This window comes from Stenella coeruleoalba (assembly GCF_951394435.1).
Source record: "Stenella coeruleoalba genome assembly, chromosome: 19".
Taxonomy (NCBI): domain Eukaryota; kingdom Metazoa; phylum Chordata; class Mammalia; order Artiodactyla; family Delphinidae; genus Stenella; species Stenella coeruleoalba.
Genome location: NC_137165.1, coordinates 32,595,207 through 32,620,645, shown reverse-complemented (window position 1 = coordinate 32,620,645; position 25,439 = coordinate 32,595,207). Strand labels below are relative to the sequence as shown.

General features: G+C 40.9%; 1 protein-coding gene across 3 annotated transcripts in view; it reads right to left on the bottom strand.

Annotated features, from left to right (window-relative positions):
* MED13 (mediator complex subunit 13) overlaps positions 1-25,439 on the bottom strand; it is a 246,604-nt gene that overhangs the window by 81,173 nt on the left and 139,992 nt on the right. For 2 of the 3 annotated variants that reach the window (XM_079905383.1, XM_079905384.1), the window contains 2 exons: positions 10,901-11,135; positions 2,598-2,766 (listed from right to left, as the gene is read on the bottom strand). In XM_079905383.1, coding sequence (XP_079761509.1) covers positions 2,598-2,766; positions 10,901-11,135 — 404 coding nt within the window. Of the gene's footprint in view, positions 1-2,597; positions 2,767-10,900; positions 11,136-12,958; positions 13,098-25,439 lie in introns of those variants that run through there. The other variant, XM_079905382.1, reaches the window with a different exon arrangement.

Genomic DNA, 25,439 nt, shown 5'->3' with positions numbered 1-25,439 from the left:
CCAAAACAGTAAGACAAAAAAAGAAAACATGAGATCCAGAAAATAAGGGATCCAACACAGACAAAAAGGCGACGAGAATTCCCAAGATGACTGCTGTGAAACAGGCCTTATAGAACAAGAAGTCCAAACTGGACTTTATACTTCTGGTACATAGCCTAGGGGCAAATTACCAATAAGTACATAGATCAGGGTTCAGCAAACTTTATCTGTAAAGAGCCAGAGAAATATTTTAGGCTAAATATTTTAGGCTTTGTGGAGTCATCTGTCTCTTGTCACAACTATTCAATTCTGCTGTAGTGTGAAAGCAGACATAAAATAATCCAAATGAAGGAACAGGGCTGTGTTACAATAAAAATTTTATTTACAGAACCAGGTGGCAGGCTATATTTGCCCTGTGGGGTGGTAGTTTACCAGCCCCTGGCATAGATAATTAAGTGAAAAAAGAGATAATCAGTAACACTGGGGAAAACAAAATTATAGAGAGGAAATGGAATGTAATCTTAATATACCAAATGGCTCACTGAAAATAATATTTATAAAATTATAGTAATAGAAACAATAGGTATTGTTTTTACCAAATCTCAAAACTATATTGGGAAAAAAGAGAAGGGAAGAGGGAACAGAGTATATAGGTATGCCGATGTCTAAGCATCTGGGGTAGTTAGATAGCTAAACCATTAATAGAAAGTCAATAGATTAAATCCTGAATAACTGAAATAACAGAAAACTCAGGAATCAGCACAGTATTTGCTTATAAGTTTTTAAATACATAAATTAAAAGACAGTTAAAAGAATTAAAAGGGACTGCCTCTGAGGAGCACATCTAGTAGCTGGGCTCAGGATTATAGCATTTCATTTTAAATCTTGGTAATCAGCTTGACTTCTTAAAACTATATAAATATATACAGTGAACAATGCTAATTGCCTACCTGATACTTATTCCCCTTCCTCTAATTAACTGCCTACCTAGTATCTATTCTCCATTTCTTACTAATCACAGCCTTATTTTACTCAGAGTGGCAATGTTCCCATATAAAAAAATATTTCTCTCAGTAGTACAGCCAATTAAACGTCAGCTAAAGTTTCCAGAAAAGAATCTACTTTCTGATCCAAGGGTCATCACTTCTCACTTCCTCTCTCCCTTCCTCTTCCTGCCTGGAATCCACTGTGAGTGAGGTTTGGAGATGCAACACTTACTGGGGCCATGACGATAAAACCCAAAGGCTAAAGATGAAAGAGCAGAAAACTCGAAGGAACCTTAGTTTTTGATGACGTTATTGAACAGATTATCTACCTGCAGACTCCTTGCTATTGAGAAAATTCAATTCCTACATAAGCCAGGTAGTTAGGTTTTCTGTCATTTGCAACTGAATGCACTCCTAACTTGTACGATTAATTATTCTGTTGACAATAAAGGTTTATTTTAATTTTCAGAGAGAAAAAACTGAAAAGAGTCTTGATTTCTCCAGGCTTACCTGGTCATCCATTTCACTGAAACTAATAAGAGAAGTCTGAAAAAATTTCAGGTGCGCATGAAAATAGATGTGCACGTGATGTAAAAAACTGACATCTCAACAATGATTACAGTCACAACCAATACTTCATATCCTCACATCATTTAGGGAACACTAATAAATTTCCTTCATTTTCTCTTTTTCCCACGTCCCATCTTACTCACCACTGTTTCATCTCTCTTCAAGTCTCACTAATTCAACAACTGCTTGGGACTAAATCTTCTAACAGGTCGTGCCTTATATTATTTAAATCAGAGAACTGTAGTAACCTAAAGCTTTTAAGACTACAGGTCTTAAAGTCTTCTGTGCATCTGTAATTATCCTACAAATTAAGTGTCCTAAATTTGCCTAATTCAAAGTTGAAGAAAATTGAAAAACACCCCAAAAGTAAACATGTCTTATATAGAAAATTACAGATTTAAATTACTTTAATTAGAGCAAAAACAGAGGCTTGAGAATGAGAAGGATTACCTCAACCCAAAACATGACTACAGATCACCATCTCAAAACAAATATTAATACTGCTTAATTTTAACGGAGTACCATGACTGTATTTCCACTAGTACTAAAGAAGTATACTTCAGGGCTTCCCTGGTGGAGCCGTGGTTGAGAGTCCGCCTGCCGATGCAGGGGACACGGGTTTGTGCCCCGGTCTGGGAAGATCCCACATGCCGCGGAGCGGCTGGGCCCGTGAGCCATGGCCGCTGAGCCTGTGCGTCCGGAGCCTGTGCTCCGCAACGGGAGAGGCCACAACAGTGAGAGGCCCGCGTACCGCCAAAAAAAAAAAAAAAAAAAGTATACTTCAATGCATAAGTCTCTGCTTTTCATCCCACATTTTTTCTACCATCCCAGAACAAAACTTAGGCCACTGCATTGACACACAGCCTAACCTCACTGCAAGAAAATTATTCAAATGTGTAAAAGAAAGAATGAAGGGGTCCAAGAAAACTAAATACTTATAGTACTTTGCCAAACTTAACCTCCTGTCTGCAAGATATTAATTTATCACACATTTTCTATAAAGTCATTAAAATTAACAAGCCTAAAGAAATATCAAGTAAGAGTTTAAATAAGATAGCTTACCTTTTATTTATAGGTTTTTCATCTTTTTCATAAGGCTTTACAAACCACTTGCCAATACGTACAAAGTTCCGGTTCATTAAACACCGTTCCAACAGATTATGAACTGCTTTGAAAAGCAAAGTACGGCATTCATAGGAAAGTCCATTCTCCCACACTCCATCTTCCTCTTCTATAAAAGAAATGAAAGAAACAAAAGGTAACACTGTGGCACTATATCTACTTAGAGCTAAGTAAAAAGTGTGATAGTTTAACCCCTAAATTCATAAACCCTACTTCACCTCAGAATAGTGAGCTACAATCACTTTGGTATCTCTCTAGACATTAAAATATCAGGTTTCAAAGCTACTCCATAGAGAATAAAAGGCCAAAGTGCCATGTATTCTATTAAATTACCAGAAAATTATTTTTCCACCATATAAAAAGGCAACGATATACTGCAAACAGACTGATTTGGTTTCTGTATAAATGTAAAGGACATTTGTATAACCAAGGGAAATAATACATATTCTACACCTAAGATGCCAATTTCTAAGCTGGCTCACTTGTTAGTTACTTTACAAAATGGACCTTGCCAAAAAAACTAGACAGTTAATAATTAAACTCAAAATATTTTATGTCCATCAGCATTCTAATCCATGACTCAACTATAAAAATAAGTGATGGATAAAAAGGAGGCTTTTGGCAAAGAGCCCAACAAGCAGTGCATTATCAGCCACCTTAGGTCTCATTACAACCTAATGATTCCCATGTTCACTATTCAGTATAGGATTCTCTACTTGGGGGGAGAAACTTAAAAATTCAAAGACAAATTTTAAATGGCACATCTGATACAAAGTTATAGCAATCTTCACTAACTATACAGCCTCAATTTTTCCAGCAAATCTATTAACCACCCAAGTGAAGTTACCAAAACAAAAAAAACAACAACAAAAAAAATGCAGTCAGGGTTTCCCTGGTGGTGCAGTGGTTGAGAGTCCGCCTGCCGATGCAGGGGACGTGGGTTCGTGCCCCGGTGCAGGAAGATCCCACATGCCGCGGAGTGGCTAGGCCCGTGAGCCGTGGCCGCTGAGCCTGCGCTCAGCAACGGGAGAGGTCACAACAGTGAGAGGCCCGCGTACCGCGCGCGAAAAAAGAAATGCAGTCATTTTGATATAAGTATGGATGTAGTTCAGAAAAAAAAGCTTTTTACTCTCTATCCATCTCATACCTATAACAAAGTATCCAAGGAATCCTACTATAAATGATAGCTACTACCGTCAGCATTTTAACTTTTGTAATATTTTAAACTGCTATTTCAAATATAATTTAGTATCCTTCTATAACTTCTATAACTTTATAAACATTTTATAAATATGGGTCTTCTTTCAATTTAAGTAAAAATAATCTTTCTTTATTAAACACTAAAAATGTAACATTCCAATAGAAAAATAATAAACTAAGATGCTTTTGAATAAAAGCAGAGACACATATTAAGAGTGACACATGGTTTATATTCATAACTTACAAAACAAATGGGCAGAATAAACATTAACTCAAAAGCATGACAGTGGACTTTAACTGCACTAGAAATTTGTGCCACTACAAAGGTTAATGTTGATTTTATGTTGCTCTTTAAAGTGTTTCCTAAATTATAGTTGAAGTCTTTCAAATAAACTAATTGTATTTTTTCAAAAAAGGTAAGCTCTTAAAAAATGAGGTAAGCTTTAGAAAATGACAATACTTGAGAGTTGAAATAATTTTTAAATCATTAATAATAAACAGAGAAAGGTCTTCACATTCTACTATATTACAGACATCCTTATCTACTTCCATTTAAAGCCAAAATTTTACAAGTTTCACTTTATTAAAGAAAACAGGCTAGAAGAAAAGGGAAGTGGCACATAGTGATTTCACTTTATTTAGAAGGTCACAAGCATATTTGTGAGTTGCTGAGAGAAAAAAAAGTGAATCTTTTGCAATCTGCTTTCAGCCTAATCAGGTTCTATTATTTCAAAATTAAATACCTACAACATTAAGAGATTTATCTAAAGTTATGTGATTTATGATTACTAAAAGTACACATATTCTTAATTCCAAGAGAATTATGCCGAATTCTTCACTTCTTCATAACCTATTTAGTGTACTTTTACTTTTATTGCCTTTTACCTCAAAAATCCTTACCTTCTAGGAAGCACAATGGAGTAATATTTGTCATACGTAAGTAGCCCCTACCAAAATCTTTTTTCTGACTACTTCTAAGTTTTAAACCAACAAAGAACCAAGACACACAGTTTACCATTACATTTCAAAGTTGTACAGTCACTATAAACTTCAAATATCAGAAAATTATTCACTGAAAACTTGAGACTGAATTTGCCTTCTTCCCCAAAAGAGTAAATTAAAAATCTTTAGAATAGTAAGTAATACGACTGTATTACATAAATACAATTTATATAAATTTTCACATAAAATTCTGAATATTTTATGGTTTTATTTTTAAAAATCTATTTCAGTTAAACCTGTACTTAAATAGTTTAAGAATATATAGTTTAGAAAATTAACCGGTATTAATATTCAAGCATTTCTCCCTCATTGCTCTAAATTTTTTTGTCTAGAGAAACTCAGGTAAACTTACTACTCATTTTACATTATACCCTCAAATGCCCACAATGCTCATTAACACTAAATGGGAGTTACGCATAAAACAAACAGACCACTTGTTAGGATTTTCTAAGGCCAACAAATATCTTGAGTATATCTTCACCTATATGGTTGGTAACTAAGCAACCATCACAAAAGTAACATAATTTCATTTTTCATTGCTGAGGAAATAATAAGAATAATTCCTAATAACATTCAGTGAAAAGCTTGAAGGGTTTTTTTTGGGGGGGGGGTGTCACTTAGCAACAAGAAGTCTACTGAGCCAAGCTTCTATTTTGATATTATAACCATAATAAAAGTACTTCTACATGTTGTATTCAGAGATATAAAAAGTGAAATGGTGGGATTAAGCCTCCGCGCTCCAATGCAGGGGGCCCGGGTTCGATCTCTGGTCAGGGAACTAGAACTAGATCCCACATGCCGCAACTAAAGGAGCCCACATGCTGCAACTAAACAATTCTCTCAGAGCTTCCCTGATGGTGCAAGTGGTTAAGAATCTGCCTGCCAACACAGGGGACACGGGTTTGATCCCTGGTCCAGGAAGATCCCACATATCGGGAAGCAACTAAGCAACTAATGAGCCTACGCTCTAGAGCCTGCGAGCCGCAACTACTGAAGCCCACAAGCCTAGGGCCTGTGCTCCGCAACAAGAGAAGCCACCGCAGTGAGAAGCCCTTGTACTGCAACGAAGAGTAGCGCCCGCTCGCTGCAACTAGAGAAAGCTCGAGGGCAGCAGCGAAGACCCAACGCAGCCAAAAATAAAATAAATAAAATTTAAAAATGAATAAAAGATCCCCTCATGCCACAACTAAAGATCCCGCATGCCACAACTAAAGATCCCGCATACAACTAAGACCCAGCACAGCCAAATAAATAAATCAATAAATATTAAAAAAAAGAGTGAAATGGTACAACTAAGCCACCCAAGACATAGTGATATGCACCTCTTACATTAATTAAAATAAGTCCTTGAATCTCAACACCAGTATTATAACAGAAAAGGGAGGGAGAAGGAACACATAGCAAATCTTTACCTAGCTCTTTTGAACTCAATCAACCATAGCCTACTGGAAAAAGTCTGCTTAATATATTTAAATAAATGTTTTCCTCTTCTTGTATCTGTATCCCCAGAGAAAACAGTTTCAATTCTGTGTTTTTAGTACTGTTCCATTACCCTTAGCATTAGAACTCTTAATCGTCATTACTTGAAAAAATTTTACAAAGTATTTGAAGAAAACAATGCATAAGTTCAAATGCTAAATTTGATTTCCATAAAAAAAATTTTTCTGAGGATACATATTATAGTGATGCAAAAGTATGTGATAGGTCATCAGAATAATTTTCCATGAGTGAGGGAAAAAAAAAAAAAAAGTTGATATACCTAGCACTTGTACTCAGTTTTCTCAAAACTGACATCTTTAAATATCTCCACGGCGGTAAGCCAGTAAAAAAGGAATCTTTTCCTAAGTAAGTCTGCCAAACTATTAAAATGCAACATGCACTAATGAATAATAAATGGGCCAAAAATGATCACTGTAGAAAATACTGTGTATATAAAGAGAAATGTTTCAATGTGTAGCTCAGTGTCTGTCTTGAACAACAATTGCCCATTCATAAGCTATTCATTCAACAAATATTACTGACAGCCTTAAACTGGCAGCATTACTGATCGGCAAAACCTGAAAAATTTTGGTTTAAAAGAAGCCTAATATGCTTACCTTTCATTTGAAGATTTAAAAGACACACTTTCCTGCTCAAAACTGATAGTACACAAAAAAGCATGGCAAACAAAGTTGTCCCTAGAGATTAGCAAACATAAAAAGTTGGGTCACAAGTAAATTATGGAATAGAAGACAGAAATGAATTAACTCTCTTCGGCTACCTGGGGAACAAAACAATTTTTTAGTTTGGCTGACACTAAACTCCTATATTTGGCTGCTATTTACCTATTTGTCAACCTTGTTAAAGCTGCCACTTAAGGTTAAATTCCACTGTAATTAATACCCTTCAGGGCTTCCCTGGTGGCGCAGTGGTTAAGAATCCACCTGCCAATGCAGGGGACATGGGTTCGAGCCCTGGTCCGGGAAGATCCCACATGCCGCAGAGCAACAAAGCCCGTGAGCCACAACTACTGAGCCTGTGCTCTAGAGCAACAAGAGAAGCCACCGCAATGAGAAGCCTACGCACAGCAACGAAGAGTAGCCCCCTCTCTCCGCAACTAGAGAAAGCCCGTGCACAGCAACAAAGACCCAATGCATCCAAAAATAAATTTAAAAAAAAAAATCCTTCAGTAAAAGCATCCAAAATTAAATTCTAAGACTAAACAACGGCCTGTTTAGTTTGACACTATTTACAATGAAATTCTGTTATAATGAAAAGTATTTGGACATGTTGCTGAAATCCCATATATATACCACAGGAGCCAGGAAAAATAAATATTTTTAGCCCGGACTGATTCTGTTTTTTCAGTTCTCAAGGTATCAGTTTTCTCAAAGAGTCTTATCACATTCTAGCTACTATGATTTTCTTTTTAAGATGCAAACCTCAGAGAGGAAGCAGTTGTTTTTATTTTTGTTTCAAGGGAAAAACTAAAAGCCAATGATGACAGCAATAAAATTCAAAAAAGGGTAAGGCACAGAATAAAAATACCCACAAAACTCTTCTCCTTTGAGAACACACTAATAATAATGAAACAACTTTGCTCTGAAGCAAACTAACAGTACACTTAAAAGAACCAATATAAAGACTTTTGACCAGAGGAATTAAACTAAAATTTTCCCACCACCACATTTACATCTCTATCACACAACCAATGAATGAGGACTGCTACAAAGTTTAAATTTAAAAAAATTAAAATTTAAGGCTTCCCTGGTGGCACAGCGGTTAAGAATCCACCTGCCAGTGCTGAGGACACAGGTTCGAGCCCTGGTCTGGGAGGGTCCCACATGCCGCGGAGCAACTAAGCCTGTTGCTCCGTGAGCCACAACTACTGAGCCTGCGCCCTGGAACACGTGCTCCGCAACAAGAGAAGCCACCACAATAAAGAGTAGCCCCTGCTCACCGCAACTAGAGAAAGCCTGCCTGCAGCAACAAAGACCCAACACAGCCAAAAATAAATTAAAATAAAATAAATTTATTTAAAAAAAAATTAAAATTTAAAAGGTTGTAATCAAAGAGGAGTTCTGTTCTCCAATTCTTTTTCTATCAAAACATATGGATACTGATCCAACTATCCATTCTCTTAGACGGAACAGAGTAAAAAGTAAAAGAAAAAAAGTGTTTGGCTTTGGGATTCAAAGGACATTATGAACAAATTATCTTTCTGGAATGTTAACAGTTAGGCCAGTACTAGTTAGCACAAATCCTGACCCAAAAATCATCAAGTCTTTGCAAATTACTAAATACGACTACTGCTACAAAACAGGTAACTGAGAGTTAAAGTATGTATCAAATCAGATCTGGTTTGCTGTAACAGACTTTCACCAATTAGCAATAAAACCAGTTTACATTCTATTTCTACATATCAGCAAATCTTGAAAGGAAGGTGACCCAAACATGTGCTACATGTAAGAGGCAGGCAGAAATTTAAAAGGCACTATGGAACCTGACCGAACTCTTCAGAACTATCAAGATCATCAAAAATAAAGCAAGTCTCAGAAACTGTCACAGTCTAGAACAGTTGAAGGAAACATGACAACTAAACGTAATATGGTATCTTTGATAAGATCATAGGATAGAAAAAGGACATTAGGTAACAATAAAAGAAAACCAAAGAAACTATCAATTTTAAGTAATACCAATGTATCAATACTGGTTCATTAGCTGTGAAAAATGTACACTTTGATGGAAGATGTTAACAATAAAAGAAATTAGGTGAGGGTTGTTATTCAGGAACTCTCTATACTATCTCTAACTTTTATGTAAATCTAAAACTATTTTAAAACAAAAAGTTACTTTTAAAAAATACACTATGGATGACACAAAGGAGATTAAGGGGGTTAAGCAAAGGCAACTCTGTACTTTTATTACTGAGTTAATAAGAAAAACTGAGAATTCTAATCTGCAAAAAGGAATGCCTCCCTCCTTCCCTCACCAACAAGAGAGGCACCATTATCACCATAATCACAAATATTTCAGTCACAAGATCTGGTAGGTGCTGAAGCAAACAGAAGGACACTGCCTGTGAAGAGCAGGCTGAAACTAAATTAACCAGCTTTCTGTTACCACCTGGGTCATTCCGGTTCCCTTTTCCTCACTACTACACCTCCACTTGGAACTCAGGATTGCCTCCTGCAGCTGATGCCACCCCTACTGTCCAGCTGCTCTCTTCTCAGGGGAGCTTAAAAGAAGGGGATAGAGTGCCACAGATGGGAAGAAATGAAAAAGGGGTTAGCTAGAGAGACAGAGGCAGACTAATTACCCCAAAAGGGAGGCAGACGGTGTCCCTGGAGCAAACAAAAGGGCGCGACAAATATACTCTATCAGCAAAGACCTTATTATTCTCTAAGATATGTCTGATTTAGGTAAAAACATTCTAAAGTAAATGACAAGTTAAAAAAAAAAGCTAAAACATTATAAAAATACCATTGGCTACACCACCTGTTTAAAACAGTATAGGACAGACTTGGAACAGTAAATATGATTACATACAACTACTAATATATTTTTCTTTACTATTTCAATTGCTTTCACTCTGATAAACTCTTAGTATTCAATGGCATTCAGCAAAATCTGACAAGTAAAGCCTAATCTTCCAAAATTACTTTCATTATGTTCAAATCAATATTTTAAGGTGTTGGTATTACCATTTTTAAGAAAATATGCTAAAAAACAGTTAAACTAGAGAAGAAATTTTTTTTATATAACTGAAGTTTCAGGAGAAAACATATTTAAACACATAACATAAAACATCGAAAAAAAATACCCACATAATATTTTAATATACATCAAAACAACTTACATTTAATTTTACTTTAATTTTACTGATTTGCTCATAAGATTATTTCTCTAACTTTTCAGATTATGATTCCATGTCCCACTGTAAAAGCTAACAAGTTGGCACTGTTTCATATCAAAGACAGTCTTTGATGGAACAGTATCTAAAATAAAAGTATCACTTTCCAAGAATAGGAAAATTAACATATGCATTCATATGTTAATAATGTAACAGCCACAAATAAAAATAATAAAGTAACTATATGCTTGGGGAAAAAAACACGTGAAAGTTACAATACAACATTTCTAGATCCTTCTACAACTGTTTACACATTCATACAGAAGACAGCAGTGGCAGAACTGACTCAAAGATGAGTTACACTTGGCTTCCAAAGTATTTTATGACTTTGTTAGGAAATGCTCCCCAATTCCATTTTTCTTAAGTTAATTAACGTAACATGCCTTCCTTGGGCCCTGTCTGCCAGAAATTCATGAGAAAGCTGGGTGGTAAAAGAATAAAGTTATTCAAGGCTTAAAAAACCTGCCATAATATGCATAATTTTAAGTAAAATAAAATAACCCCAGTGAACTAAAACATGAAGCTGAATTTTTATCTGGTTTCATACTCAACAATGTTCCACCAAAAAAATCTTAATTTTTAATACAAATGTTTTTAAGAAAAGTATACAACATTGCTATATCGTCAGTTAGAAATAAGTTGCTTTCACCTGACAGGTCATGGTGAATAAGGTCAGCAAAATTGGGGTCTTCGCCCCACCAAAATATCCACAATTCTCTTCTTCCAGGTCTTTGATCTCGCCGCCAAACACCAAGTACGTCTGCCTTAAGGCAGCGACTAAAACTGCTCAAAATGGGGTCTTCCTCTGTCACCGGAAACAGAATGGGGGCAGAAGTTGGGCCTTGCCATACATATCTTTTCCATTTAATTCCCGTCAAGTCAGCCTGAAGAAAAGAAAGCATGATTTTTTTTATTACTGCGTATTCACTCAAAATCAAAAGTACTCACTATTAAAGTCCCTTATTTCATTAAGACATTACAATTTTTCAACATATGCTTACGATATTAAAGCAGACTGACCAAAAAAAAAAAAAAAAAGCTTATTCTGATAATTCAGCAACCAAAACTTAAAGGAAAAAAACAGTTAAAATATTAATGCTGACATGTCACTGAATAGCAAGTCAATAAATGTGTCCCAAGGAGAAATAAAAGAAACTTAACAATGTTAAATATAAACATGTACTTTAATGCTGCACACTGAGTAAACATTTACTCTCTGTCCTAAGTTCTGCTCTAACTGGTTACATTTGTTTCTTGGTGTCAAACTTATACCAAAATTAACTTTTAAAGATTCATCATTCCATGTTTATAGAAGTCATGGCTCTAATGAAATGTGAACTACATTTGAAAAAAATCTTGTTAAATCTTTACACATCCCTTTTAGGAAAAGTCAAATAGCTGCTTACAAAGAACCATCAGATTTGTGCTAGTCTTATCTTCAAAGAACCTGATCCTAAAAGTACCAAAAATAGACTGAGGTGAAGAAGACAGAAACGTAAAACCCGTTTGTCTTATTACATCTGAAGAGATGCTGATTAATGGATATTGTACAAGAAAACATTTTATAAGGGGGAAAGGCGTTAAAGAGCTCTACTTAGCATTGTGAAAGTAATTCATCAGAGCAAATTCAATAACTCTTTAATATAACTTAAAGGTGCAAAGCCTAAGGTGCCAAAAATGAAACTGCTGATACACGACTGGCAGTTTACACTTGCCAACTAGCTGTGCTCCGCCCACTCAATTCACTTACCTATCACACACTCTCTTAATATTTCTCATAGGACAGGGAAATCGAAAAAAGAAAGTTACCGAAACTTTAAATCATTTATGAAGCTAAGCTACTATCTAATTGAAGACTGAATTTTGCAACAGTTGGTACTTTGAAAGTCTTTATTGGATGTTCCCAGACCTGGGCCAACCTACACAATTGTCTTCCCTACATCCAGCTTCCCCTGACTTTTCAATAAAAGGAGGAGCAGCCTCCTCAAAACATTCTAAATACGCAGGCAGAACAGACAAATATCAAAACATTCAGTACAGAACCACAGAACCTCCTCCATCAGCCCGCTCCACTCTCACACAAACATAACGTTCTAATAAAAGCAAGACGGCCAGAAATTGTCAAAATGGCAAACTCTTTGCAGAGTTTAAAAGAGAAAACATATGAAATGGCATTTACTGTTTTTTACACAGAGTCTGAAGTCACCCAAGGAAGAAACTAGCCCCCTACAGTTTGACTCATATGAAAAAAACGCAAAACGAAAAGAGTGCTTAAGTTCCGGGGTCCTGTTTACTGGGAGAAACCAAATGAGCAGAGTGAGGCAGTGGGAGAACGGGCGACAGTGGAAAGTGGGAGGAGGGGGTACATGGTCAACAGGAGAAAAGCAACAGTTAAGCAAGAAACACAGAGGGAAATGCTAGCGTCCTGCCAGATAAGGAGCCCAAGTTGAAGACAAGACTACGGTGAGGAAAAAGGAGTCGGAAACAAGAAAAAAGGCCGACACTCCTAAAACAGAGCCCAGGACGGCGGGGGTGTAACGCGTCTCCGGGCTGGTGCCGAGCTTGCCGCGGCGCCGGCTCCGGCTGGGCCTCGCCCGGGGACTCGGGCATCTGGATCCGACCCGGACCCCCTCCCCCACGGCCCAAGGGCGCACCTCGCGGCCCCTCCCCCACCGCCCACTCGCCGCGGCCCCCGCCCGTCACTCACCAGGCAGAAGAGGTTACAGTGACAATCTTCCAGGCTGGCCCCGTTCGGCACGAAGGAGGAACTCATCGTCCCTCACAGCAGCCGCCGCCGGCGCCACAACCCACCATCCGCCATTACCGCCGCCTCCGACCAGAGAGAGAAACACAGACACCGGGGAGGGCGGGGGGGTGGTGGTTGGGGGGGGCGGTGGAAGAGGAGGCCGCCGGGCCGCCAGCCCTCTCCACCCACCCCCCCGCCGCCGCGAGCAGCCCCCGCCGCCCGGCCGGCACCCAGCCGCCCGGGGCCGAGGGCCGGAGGCGGGAGGGCCGCGCCGCGCTCGCCCCGCCGGCCGGACTGAGGCCGCCGCGGAGCCCGCGGACGCGCGTCCCTCTCTGGGGGACAGAGGGGATGTGTGCCCCTGCCACAAGAAAAAATAATAAATTACACAATAAATAATTAAAATCGAGTCCGAGAGGGCAGAGCCCAAGCCCTGGAGGGTTCTCCCGGGCAAAGAGGCGCCCGCAGAGGGGCGGGAAGGGCGAGAACGGGGAGAGAAGCCGAGGCCCCCGGCCCGGCAGCGGCGATGTCCTTAAGCCCAGAGTCTCCTCTGTGGCGGAGGTGGTGGCGGCGTCTGCGGGCTCAGACCATTCTCTGGCTGTGTCTTCGTGTCGTCCCTGAGCCAAGCCGGACCAGCGTCCGCTCTCCTGCGGCCTCACCTCCGGGACGCCGTAGACTCCCCCATTTTGTGGGCCCAGCGGGCGGTGTTTTTCCCCCTTTAATCCGAATTCACGGGTTTTCCCTTCGCTTTAATGGCGGCCACAGGGACCAGCTCGCCCTCTCTGCTCGCCCATTGGCCGCCTGAAGGTCACATGGGCCCGGGTCTCCGTGGGGAGGAGGAGAGAGGAGGGAGCGAGGGAGGGCCGGGAAGCTTTCAGCAGAGGCGGTGAGCCCAGGGGCACAGGGTAGCCAGCTGGTGGCCACTAAAATAGCGCCATCTGCTGGGTGCCCCGGCCAGTGTGAGATGACCCGGGCCCTGGCGCTATCTTTCTCCTTGCCGGAGAATTTACAGTACAAGAGGGTTCACATCACAAATCTGAGAATTACGTTGAAATCAGTTTGAATTCTTTGGAAGAGAAAGTGTTGCAAAAATTCCAAGCCATTCTCATTTATTCCACAAGGCCGTGGGGTGCAGAGCAAACCCCTGGGCTTGGGAGTCAGATGATCTGAGAGAGGATTCGGTCACTTGAAAGTTGTGATGTTAAGGAACATAAACGGAACAATATAGCCTGTGGTTAACAGCCTGGGAGTTAGAGCCACCCTGCCTGGTTTCGAACTTTGAGCGAATCACTTACCTCTCTGTGTCTCAGTTTACTCATCTGCGACATGAGGAAAACATATCCCCTACCTCACAGGTTGTTGTGGTAATTGAGTTAACACAAAGAAATCACGTAGCCCAGTGCCCGGCACAGATAAACACTGTTTGGAGTTATCTATTATTGTTGTCATCATTAGGTGTGGCTATTGTGAGGAATAAGTGAACCAGTGTATGTAAGTGCCCACTAGAGCATCATCTCCGTGAGAACACGGACTTACTTTGGTTCACCGCTGCATCTCTAGTGTCTAAAAAAGGTTCCTAGCACACAGTAGGTGCTTGATAGATGTAAATTTGCAAATGAATGAATGGTAAAAAGTAGGAGTCAAATAAAACGTTAGTTCCCTTTCCCACAAAACATTTAGTTCTTGACTGGATTACACTTCAACGTAGGAGTTCAAACATTTTTTGCCTGAGAGTTTTAGCTGGGAGAGGAGAGAGAGAGAGACAGAAAGAAAGGACGGGGGAAAGGAAGGAGGGAGGAAGAAGTAAAGGTGATTCAAAAAATTGGAGACATCAGTGAGTTGGGACTTTACCAATTTTTAATTTTAATTGCCTCTGTAAAATAATGATGGATTCTTATATGTCACTTCCTCAGCCACAGATTAAAAAGCTTTCCTCCTCTACCTATATAGATTCACGCATGGTGGTGAAGAGTCCAGATCTTGAAGCCAAAGGCCTATAGAAAAAGTTCTGCCACTTGCCGATCTTGGACTTCAAGGCAAATTAATTTCTCTTACTCTCAGTTTTCTCATTGTAAAATAGTGATAAAAAAAGTACTTTTCAGGACTTCCCTGGTGGTCCAGTGGTAAAGAATCCACTTTCCAATGCAGGAGACGCAGGTTTAATACCTGGTGGGGGAACTAAGATCCTACATGCCACGGGGCAACTAAGCCCACGTGCCTCAACTAGAGAGTCTGCCTGCCGCAAACTCCTCGCGCTCTGGAGCCCACGTGCCTCAACTAGAAGCCCTCGAGCCTCAAGGAAGAGCCCACACACCGCAACTAAGACCCACCGCAGCCAAAAATTTAAAAATAAATAAATAAATATTTTCAAAAAATAATGAAAGTACTTTTCATTTCAGACACACTAAAGTGTCTGGTGGATGAAACAGTGAAGGCATGGGGCTTGCCACAGTATTTACTAAATGTTAGCTATTAATATATTTTTAAAAATCATTATTGAGCACCTGATGCTCAACTGTGTTCCTGGTCTGTGCTAGGCCTGCGATACAAATATGAATAAGATACATGCATATCCCTAAAGATTCCTGAAGCAAGGCAATAAAGGAACCATTTCCCACAGAATAAGATAAAATACAGGGGCTTCCCTGGTGGTGCAGTGGTTGAGAATCTGCCTGCCAATGCAGGGGACACGGGTTTGAGCCCTTGTGTGGGAAGATTCCACATGCCGCGGAGCAACTGCGCCCATGAGCCACAACTACTGAGCCTGCGCGTCTGGAGCCTGTGTTCCGCAACAAGAGAGGCTGAGATAGTGAGAGGCCCGCGCACCCACTCGCCGCAACTGGAGAAAGTCCTCACACAGAAACGAAGACCCAATACAGAAATTAATTAATTAATTTTTTTAAAAAAGATAAAATACAAAGTAGGTAATTGCTTTAATATGTATGTATCAACTATATCACAATAGGAGTGCTGAAGGAGGAGCACCAAAGTCAGAACAGGCATCTCAAAGTAGGTAGCATTTGAAATCAGATTTGAAGGATAAAATGAATTCTTATAAAGCCCTTTGAAACAGTTAAATCTTATTAAACCCAATTCAGATCCAAAGGCCACATATCAAAGTCAATTATACAACCAGGACTAATTCAATCCAGGAGTTCATATCAACTAAGGTTCACATCCTTTCTAACTGAGTTCCCACACTGGGAGACAGCAATCTCCAGGCCCAGTAAGGTAAGAGACCCTCTGCTCATCTCTGTTTCCCTGAGAGAATCCTCAGACCCTTGTTCCCACTGCTTTTGTCACTGAAAAGTCCTCCCCCACCTTTTATTTTATCTAAAACCATCCTTTTTAGAAGTCTTGCCCTCCACTGCCCACACCCCCTCCCCCCAACCTGAGCACCTTCCTCAGAGGAGGCAGATAGAATCTGCCTGAAACCCACCAGGTGGGAAGTAACATTTGATTGACTTTTCATTTGAATGTCAATCTTCTCAAAAAGAAGGGAGAGAGGGGGGCGGGGAGGCAGGAGGGAGAGGTGAAAAAGTAGAAGAGAGATTGAGAGAAAAAGAATTGAGAAACAAAGTGGAGGAAAGGGACACCAACTGTGAGAGGACTGGAAACATCATGGGGAGGAGAGAAAAGAGCAATGTCAGCATACAGAGAACATGTCAGTAGCCACCTACATTCTCTTAAAATGACATTTTGTGTGATTTAAAGAATAAGGGAAATAACAGTTTATGTATGTTGTCAGAAGTTTGGAAGATACAGAAAAGTGTAAAGATGAAAAAATTTTAAATGTATATTACCCCCCATATGCCCATGACTTTCCATATATATATCATATATATATACATACATATATGGTTGAAGTCATACTATATATACACTTTACTACACATATTTGTCATCTAGAATGTGTCAGTCAGGTCATGTAAGGACAAGGTACAGGATACACAAGGAGCTCATAATCTTGCTAGATATGGCACTTGGACTGTTGGACAAACTAGGATCAAAACTCCACACCATGCCTGCTAGCTCCCTAACTTCCATTTACTAATTTATAAAATGCATGTAATAATAGCACATATATGTTAGCGTTGTTGTGAAAATTAAAAGAGATAATCCAAGTAAAATAGGAGAGCCAACCAGGAATCTTAAGATGCACTGAGAGGTTGCCTTGAGTCAATAATCACCTACTGTCTTCTACTCTTTGAAACATGGATTCACTCAGTGATCTACATTTAAAACTGTTCTTTACATAGAGAATGGACTTGAGGACACAGGGAGGGGGAAGGGTAAGCTGGGACGAAGTGAGAGAGTGGCATGGACATATATACACTACCAAACGTAAAATAGATAGCTAGTGGGAAGCAGCTGCATAGCACAGGGAGATCAGCTCGGTGCTTTGTCACGACCTAGAGTGGTGGGATAGGGAGGGTGGGAGGGAGATGCAAGAGGGAGGGGATATGGGGATATATGTATATGTATAGCTGGTCCAGTTTGTTATAAAGCAGAAACTAACACACCATTGTAAAGCAATTATACTCCAATAAAGATGTTAAAAAATAAAACAATAAAACTGTTCTTTAACTTCTTCATCCTTTTAAGGGCTCCATTCTGAATGGGAAAATGGAGGTGCCAGTCCTCCAGGAAGGGTGACAGACTTACATCACCCGAGACTGAGAAAGTCCAGGAAAGGGCAATGTTTGGCCTTAGGACTTATGCTCCCCTCCTGATCCTGAAAAATCCCAGGGTTTAGAGCAGCTCTGTCCAGTAGAAATATAAGAGCTAAATAAATAATTAAAATTTTTTCAGTAGCCGCATTAAAAGAGAGAAAAAGAAATAGGTGACATTAATTTTAGTTATGTATTATATTTATCCCAATGTAACATAAATACTATTATTTCACATGTAGTCAACATAAAAATTTATTATTGGGATGGTTTGCTTTTCTAACCAAAACTTTAAAATCTGCATGTACTTTCACTTACAGCACATTTCAGTTTGGACCAGTCACATTTCAAGTGCCTAACAGCTACATGTGGCTAGTGGCTACTGTGTTGGATAACACAAGTCTACAGTCAAAAGCTGAAAGCTGGGCTTCCCTGGTGGCACAGTGGTTGAGAGTCCGCCTGCCAATTCAGGGGACACGGGTTCGTGCCCCGATCCGGGAAGATCCCACATGCCGCGGAGCGGCTGGGCCCGTGAGCCATGGTCGCTGAGCCTGCGCGTACGGAGCCTGTGCTAGAGAGGTCACAACAGTGAGAGGCCCGCGTACTGTAAAAAAAAAAAAAAAAAAGCTTAAAGCTAAGGACCCATTAAGCTGTGGAGTGAGTGGTCCTGAGCCTGGGGACAATATTGATTTCCTTAAGGTCATGTTAATGGTTTAATGTTGTACTTAATTCAATAGAAAACAAAAGGCTGAGGCAGTACAAACCATTTTATTTAGTGAATGCACAGACACTCTTAGTTGAAAATAGAAATAAACAGATAAAGTAAATTAGCAAGTTGAGACAATAAGAACACTTTACAGTTCTAAGCCTCAAATATCCTGAATTGTCTCGACAGTTGCCCTGACTTGCCATTTTTCTTAGTAGTACAGCATCTACTCTCAACCTCATTTATTTCTCAATAAATGTTTTATTTTAATATTAAGTTTGAAGCCAGTTCCCCCTAATTTCCTCACTTTGAAATTTGGCTTGTAAACCTGCATAAGCAAATCAGATATTCCCCTCCCCCTATCTTTATCCTACTTGAGATAGTCATTTGACTCCTCTGGATCTCCGTTTCCTCAAACATAATAAACAGATTGGATTAAATAATTGGTATGATTTATCAACTAATATGTAATACTTAATATATGTCAGGCCCTGTGCTAAGTATTTTGCATTAATTATCTATAAACCTTGCCACAAGCTTCTAAGGTAAGTACATACTATATTATCCCAATTTTCTAGATTGGGATACTGAGATTTAGAGAGCAACTTGCCCAAGGCCAAAGAGGTCTGTAAAGTATGCTAATCTATTGTGAGGGGCTCAAGAGAAACTTCCTGGATGGGCAGTTGAAACTAAATCTTGAAGGATGAGTTGGGTTGAACTTGAAGATGCAGATGAGAGGGGAAGGAGAGGGACAGAAGGAATAGGGGGAGGACTGGAAAGCCTGGTGTTGGTAAGAAAAGATTTGGCTGAAGAAGTAACCCTCAAGGCCAAATCATGAAGAGTTTGGATTTTGTCCAGAAGAGGATGAATAACCACTGAAAACTTTAAACATGAGAGTGCTGAGCTAAGATTTGTTTTTAGAAACAAGATGCCAAGAGACTTGTTGGGGGCATTGTCGTAATCCAGGCAGGAAGTGAAGAGGCCTGAACTAATTAAGAGGAGCTTATCTGAGAACATCCTTTCTTTCTGTTTCACATTTATTCCCTCCATCAAGGTATCAGCAAGGAAGATAGGGAAGTAGAGGAAATCACTTCTGCAAAATGCTGAGCATTCCTTTCTTATTGAGCAGATGATTTTTCTCAGAATAGCCAAAGTTGAGAGAGGAGACAAGTGCAGTTTGCTGAACCTCCTCCTCCTGCTAAAAGGTTCCAGGCAGGACTTTGGTCATGCAGGATAATTACTCCTGCCAAGATACAAACCGGTTTGCAATTTTATTGTTCTCTTCCCCCAAGAAAAGGTTCAGAGGAGTTCAAACGATGTGACCAGCCAAGAAAATAGGAAGATTATTCTAGAATCTCTTGGTTCTACCAAGAGTATATAAGGGATTTAATAGAAATATAGACGAAGGTAGCAGAGTTTTATACCATTTCTATCACTGGCTTTGACATTCACTCATTCATTCACTTAATACCCACTGAAATTTACTATGAGCAAGGTTCTGTACTAGGTGTTATTGTTAGACCTTCGCGGTCTCCTAGGAGTTTCGACTCGCCCAGGAAACAAGAGTCGGAAGCCGATGCAAAACGCAAGAGGTTTATTGAAGGCCGGTGCACCGGGGTTCCTTGGTCCTCACGCAGGAGGTCGAAGAAGGAACCCCTTTTGGGCGCGAATATGTCAGTTTTATAGGTTCCCACTTCCCCGTATGTAAATTATAGATTTGGTTGTGTTTTCCTGCTGATTGGTCCCGGCTTAGGCTCGGACCAGAGAGGGAACTTGTCCTCAGCTTCCTGATTGGTCTTTGACAGACACCTTTTTTACATTTTGTTTATCTCCCTCCTTCTCGGAAAGGGCCGGAAGCCCCTATTGTCTGGAGAGTTCTTAATCATTAGCTGGAACAATGTCCCTCGAGTCCCACATTTCCCCCTTTTTCTTGTGACTATTGATTCCAATCATGGAATCTCAACCTTCTGTTCGTAAACTTTGGTACTGTTGTCTTAACATTAGAACTTGTACAGCACTGATACGTTCTCTAATAAATGCTATCAAGCGATTTAGAATACATGGTCCAAAAGTTAAAATCAACAATAAAACAGTAAGAGGTCCCAACAGAGTAGAGATTAAGGTGGTAAACCAGGGGGACTTATCAAACCATGACTGAAACCATCCTTTTTCGTTTTCTTTCTCCCTTTGCCTTTTATCTAAGCGTTCCCTTAGTTTATCCATGGTTTTGGTAATGGTTCCTGAATGATCAATATAAAAGCAACATTCTTCTTTTAGAGCAGCGCATAATCCCCCTTCCTTAAGAAACAGCAAATCTAGGCCTCTCCTATTCTGCAACACCATTTCTGAAAGTGAGGTGAGTGATTCCTTTAGTTGAGTTATGGAACTTTCTAATGCTCGAAGGTCGATGTCTACAGCCTGTCTTAAACTTGCATAATACTGGGGTTGTTGTATGAGGGCTGTGGTTCCTGTTCCTATCCCGGCAGATATTCCTAGTCCTAGAAGGACAGCCAATGTGAGGGTTACAGGTTCTCTTTTGTTTTTTGTTTTTCCTACATATTCATCTAAAAAGGATGAGTCTGAATGGTAGATAAGTCTAGGGACTAATTGCACTAACACACAAAAGTCAGCTGAAGTATTAAGAACCTCTAAAGAGACACAAGGGGTGAGCCCCGTGTTACATGCCCACCATCCATCTTGAGGAGGTACAAGATATCCTGAGCCTGAAGGGAGGCTAAAATCATGACAAAGGTGTCTATGGGACTGGGGAGGTGTTCCTATACAAGTACCATTTCCAAAAACCGAGGACAGGGTTAATTTACTGTTCCCTTCTTGCTTCCATCGACATTGGTCTGAGGAGGTAGAATTAGTATAGTTGGAGCTATATCCTATAGCATCATAATAAGGGGGAGGGGCAGCATAGCAAAGCCAACATGATTTTGTAGCCTCCGGGTTTGTAGCATTAAGGACCGTAAAGGCTGCCTGCACCAAAGAAAGCATCCTATCCTGAGGAGTCCCAGGCTTAACTGTGGGTTCTTTGGATCCAGAGGTTTCATTAGTCTCATTTTTTGTTGACGTAGTTGAAGGGGCCGGGGGAAGCAAAGGGGGGCCAAGTACGGGATCTGGGCCTATTGATATAGGAGCAGGAGTCTCAATCTTTAGCTTAAGGGTCATTAATATTCCTAAATCATATCCCCTCATGTAAAATCTAACGCCCCAAGAATGACCATTTATCCATTTTTTATCTCTTTTTCCGGGATTACTAAAGGAAATTTTAAGGGGATGACACCATCCTGAACATTTACTCCAGTGTCCGGTATCCTCATTATGAGAATAATTAGCCGTTACAGTAATAAAATCCCAAGTTGAGGTGGGTTTCCAATTAGTATCCCCGGTAGTTTCACATCCCCAGCTTTTGCAATAAAAGTTTTCAGTTCCACCACATTTATAATTCAGAGATCGAGGGCGGTGGAACCCGGGGCATACGTAGAAAGTGAGGATACCAAGCATCATTCTTTTGCCTGCATTTTTGCAACCCAGCCCAAACCAATCAGTTTCTGAAACTTTGGAAGGGGCAGTGTTCATATCATGAGAATCTTCTGTATCCTAATAAGGTGTTCCTATAGCCAATTTACAAACATCAGGAAAAAAGATCTGGCCACCAGGTCCAGGGGGGTGCAGTATGACTAATGGACCAGGTTACATCTCCAGTCTGAGAAATTACCTGCCAAGTTAAACGTTGGGGGAGGTGAGGGTTAAAATCACTTACAGTCAGTAAAGGCAGTAAAACCAAAATTATAAGTCTTAGGTTCGTAGAAGCTTGAGTTTGAGCGGGTTGTCGGTTCTTTGGGCCCGCCATCCTGATGATGCCGTCGCTGGTGCAGCCTTCACATGTGAAGCATGGATCCAGGCAGCGATGCCGTCCACTTTTATGGCCGTTGGGGTGGTGAGGAGGACGGTGTATGGTCCTTTCCATCGAGGTTCCAACGTCTGGGTTCGATGCCGACGGACGTATACGGAGTCTCCGACTTGGAAAGGATGAGTTTCTCCCGGTGTTCCCGGTTGGTAGGCCTCGGCGAGTTGGGACCGTATTTTTTCTGGACCAATTGGAGTCCTAGTAGCCTAGCATATAAGTCAGTGTTATTTTGAAAATCAGGTTTTATTTCTTCTCCTAAAGTGAGGAGGGGAGGCGGGGCACCATATAATATTTCAAAAGGAGTAAGATGGTATCGGGAAGGTGTATTTCTAACCCGGAATAGGGCCAAAGGAAGGAGCACCGTCCAATCGGTACCGCCAGTCTCCAAGGACAATTTGGTTAGGGTCTCTTTTAGAGTCCTATTCATTCTTTTTACCTGACCTGAACTTTGGGGTCTATAGGCACAATGTAATTTCCAATCAGTCCCCAAATATCTGGCCACATCCTGACTTACCTGGGCCACGAAGGCTGGACCATTATCAGACCCTATTACCTTTGGTGCTCCAAATCGAGGAAAAACTACTTCTAAAATCTTCTTGGCTACTACAGCAGCTGTTTCTTTCTTTGTTGGGAAAGCCTCTATCCATCCTGAAAAAGTGTCTACAAAAACTAAAAGGTATTTATTACCGTACCTTCCAGGACGCACTTCGGTAAAGTCCACCTCCCAGTAAGTTCCTGGGCGGTCCCCCCTGAGTCTCTTTCCAGTTTCAAGTTTCCCTTTGTGAGCATTTACCTGTTGACATGGGACGCATTCCTGCACAATTTGTTCAGCTAATTTTGTCATTTCAGGGGTTTCGTACCCGGCTTTTTGTAACAAGGCTACCATCTTTTTAGTCCCCAAATGTGTCCATCTGTGCATCTGTTGTAACATGGATTCTGCTTGCTGAGGGGACAAAGTTCCTTTTGTTGTGGCCGGGATGATTTCTTCATCGCGGCCTGGTTTTTCAGGAACTTTATCTGACAGTCCTAAAATGACTTCTCCCGATGCTATTTCTCGGGCCACTTGGTCAGCCATATTATTTCCCCTAATTATTGGGGTATTTCCTTTTTGATGTCCAGGGCAGTGGATGATACTGACTTTAGTAGGAAGCATGAGTGCAGTCAACAAAGCCACGATTTCGTCTTTGTTTTTAATTTCTTTGCCACCTGAAGTTAGTAGCCCTCTCTGTTGGTAAATGGCACCGTGGATATGAGCGGTAGCAAACGCATATCTACTGTCTGTGTAGATGTTTACTTTTTTATTCTCTGCCATCTCTAATGCCCTCGTCAGGGCAATTAATTCAGCTCATTGGGCTGAGGTCCCTTGTGGTAGCGCCGCTGCCCATATGACTTGTTTTCCGTCTACCACGGCTGCCCCAGTTCGACGCTTACCTTCCTCCAGGAAACTGCTCCCATCCGTGAACCAGGTGAAATCAGCATCAGGGAGGGGCAGGTCCATCAGATCTGGCCTACTGCCGTGTGCTGCGGCCAGTACTTCCTGACAATCATGTATGATGGTGGAGCCTTCCAAGTCAGGATCAGGTAGCAAGGTGGCTGGATTGAGTCCTGTGGCTGGAGCAAACTTGATGTGATCTGAGTTTAGCAACAGGGTTTGGTAATGGGTCATCCTGGCATTATCCGGTGGTTGACGGACTACATTTTCCAGGGCATGAGGAGCTGTTATCGTTAGATTTTGTCCTAAAGTTAGTCTGTCAGCATCTTTGACTAGAACGGCTACTGCAGCGATTATCTTTAAACAGGTGGGCCATCCTGATGCCACAGGGTCCAATTTTTTTGACAAATAAGCAACTGGGCGATTCCAGGGACCCAATTTCTGAGTCAATACTCCTTTTGCAATGCCCTTATTTTCGGCCACATATAAATGAAAAGGTTTGGTTACATCTGGCAATCCTAGGGCTGGAGCTGAAAGTAAAGCTCGTTTGATTTGGTCAAAAGCCCGTTGTTCCTTATCGCCCCAAACGAAAGGAGTGCTCTTTTTGGTTAGGGGGTACAATGGGGCTGCCAGCTCAGCAAACCCTGGAATCCATAGTCTACAGAATCCGGCCGTCCCCAAAAATTCTCTAACCTGCCTGGTGTTTTTGGGAGCCGGAATTTGGGCCACCGTATCCTTTCTGCTCTCCGTGAGCCATCTTTGCCCCCCTTTTAATAGATACCCCAGGTAACTGACCTGTTGTTGGCATATTTGTGCTTTCTCGGCTGAGGCTCTATATCCCAGGGTTCCAAGTTCCGTTAACAGTTTTTCAGTACCCTTGATACAATCTTCTCGGGTCTCAGCAGCTAATAAAATATCATCAACGTATTGGAGTAATGTTACCTGGGGATTTGATTCTCTATATAACGCCAAATCCTGATGGAGGGCTTCATCAAAGATGGTCGGGGAGTTCTTAAATCCCTGAGGTAGCCGTGTCCATGTCAGCTGACCAGACATTCCCGATGTTGGATCTTTCCATTCGAAGGCAAAGTAGGGTTGGCTCAGGGGAGAGAGTCTTAAACAGAAAAAAGCATCTTTAAGGTCCAAAACAGTATACCACGTATGTTGAGGTGGAAGAGTGCTCAGGAGGTTGTAAGGGTTTGGAACTGTGGGGTGGAGGTCTGCCACCCGTTTGTTTACCTCTCGTAGATCCTGCACCGGCCGATAATCATTTGTTCCTGGTTTCTTTACCGGCAGGAGAGGGGTGTTCCATGCTGATTGACATCTTATTAAGATGCCCAAGTCTAGTAGCCTCTGCATATGGGGACGGATACCGTCTTTGGCTTCTCTACTCATGGGGTATTGACGGACCGTTATTGGGGTGGCAGTTGCCTTGAGTTCCACTAGCACCAGGGGCCGATTTTTGGCCATCCCCATACCGGCAGTTTCTGCCCAGGCTTGAGGGAACCGAGTTACCCAATCTGTAACATTAACTCGTGAGGATGAAGGCTGCTCGTATAATTTATATTCATCTTCTAATTTCATAGTCAATATTTGAAGTAACCTTCCTTTATTATCAGTTATGGTGGGACCTTCTGGCTGAAAGTGGATTTGAGCCCCTACTTTGGAGAGTAAATCTCTTCCCAGCAAAGGATAGGGGCATTCCGGAATAATCAAAAATG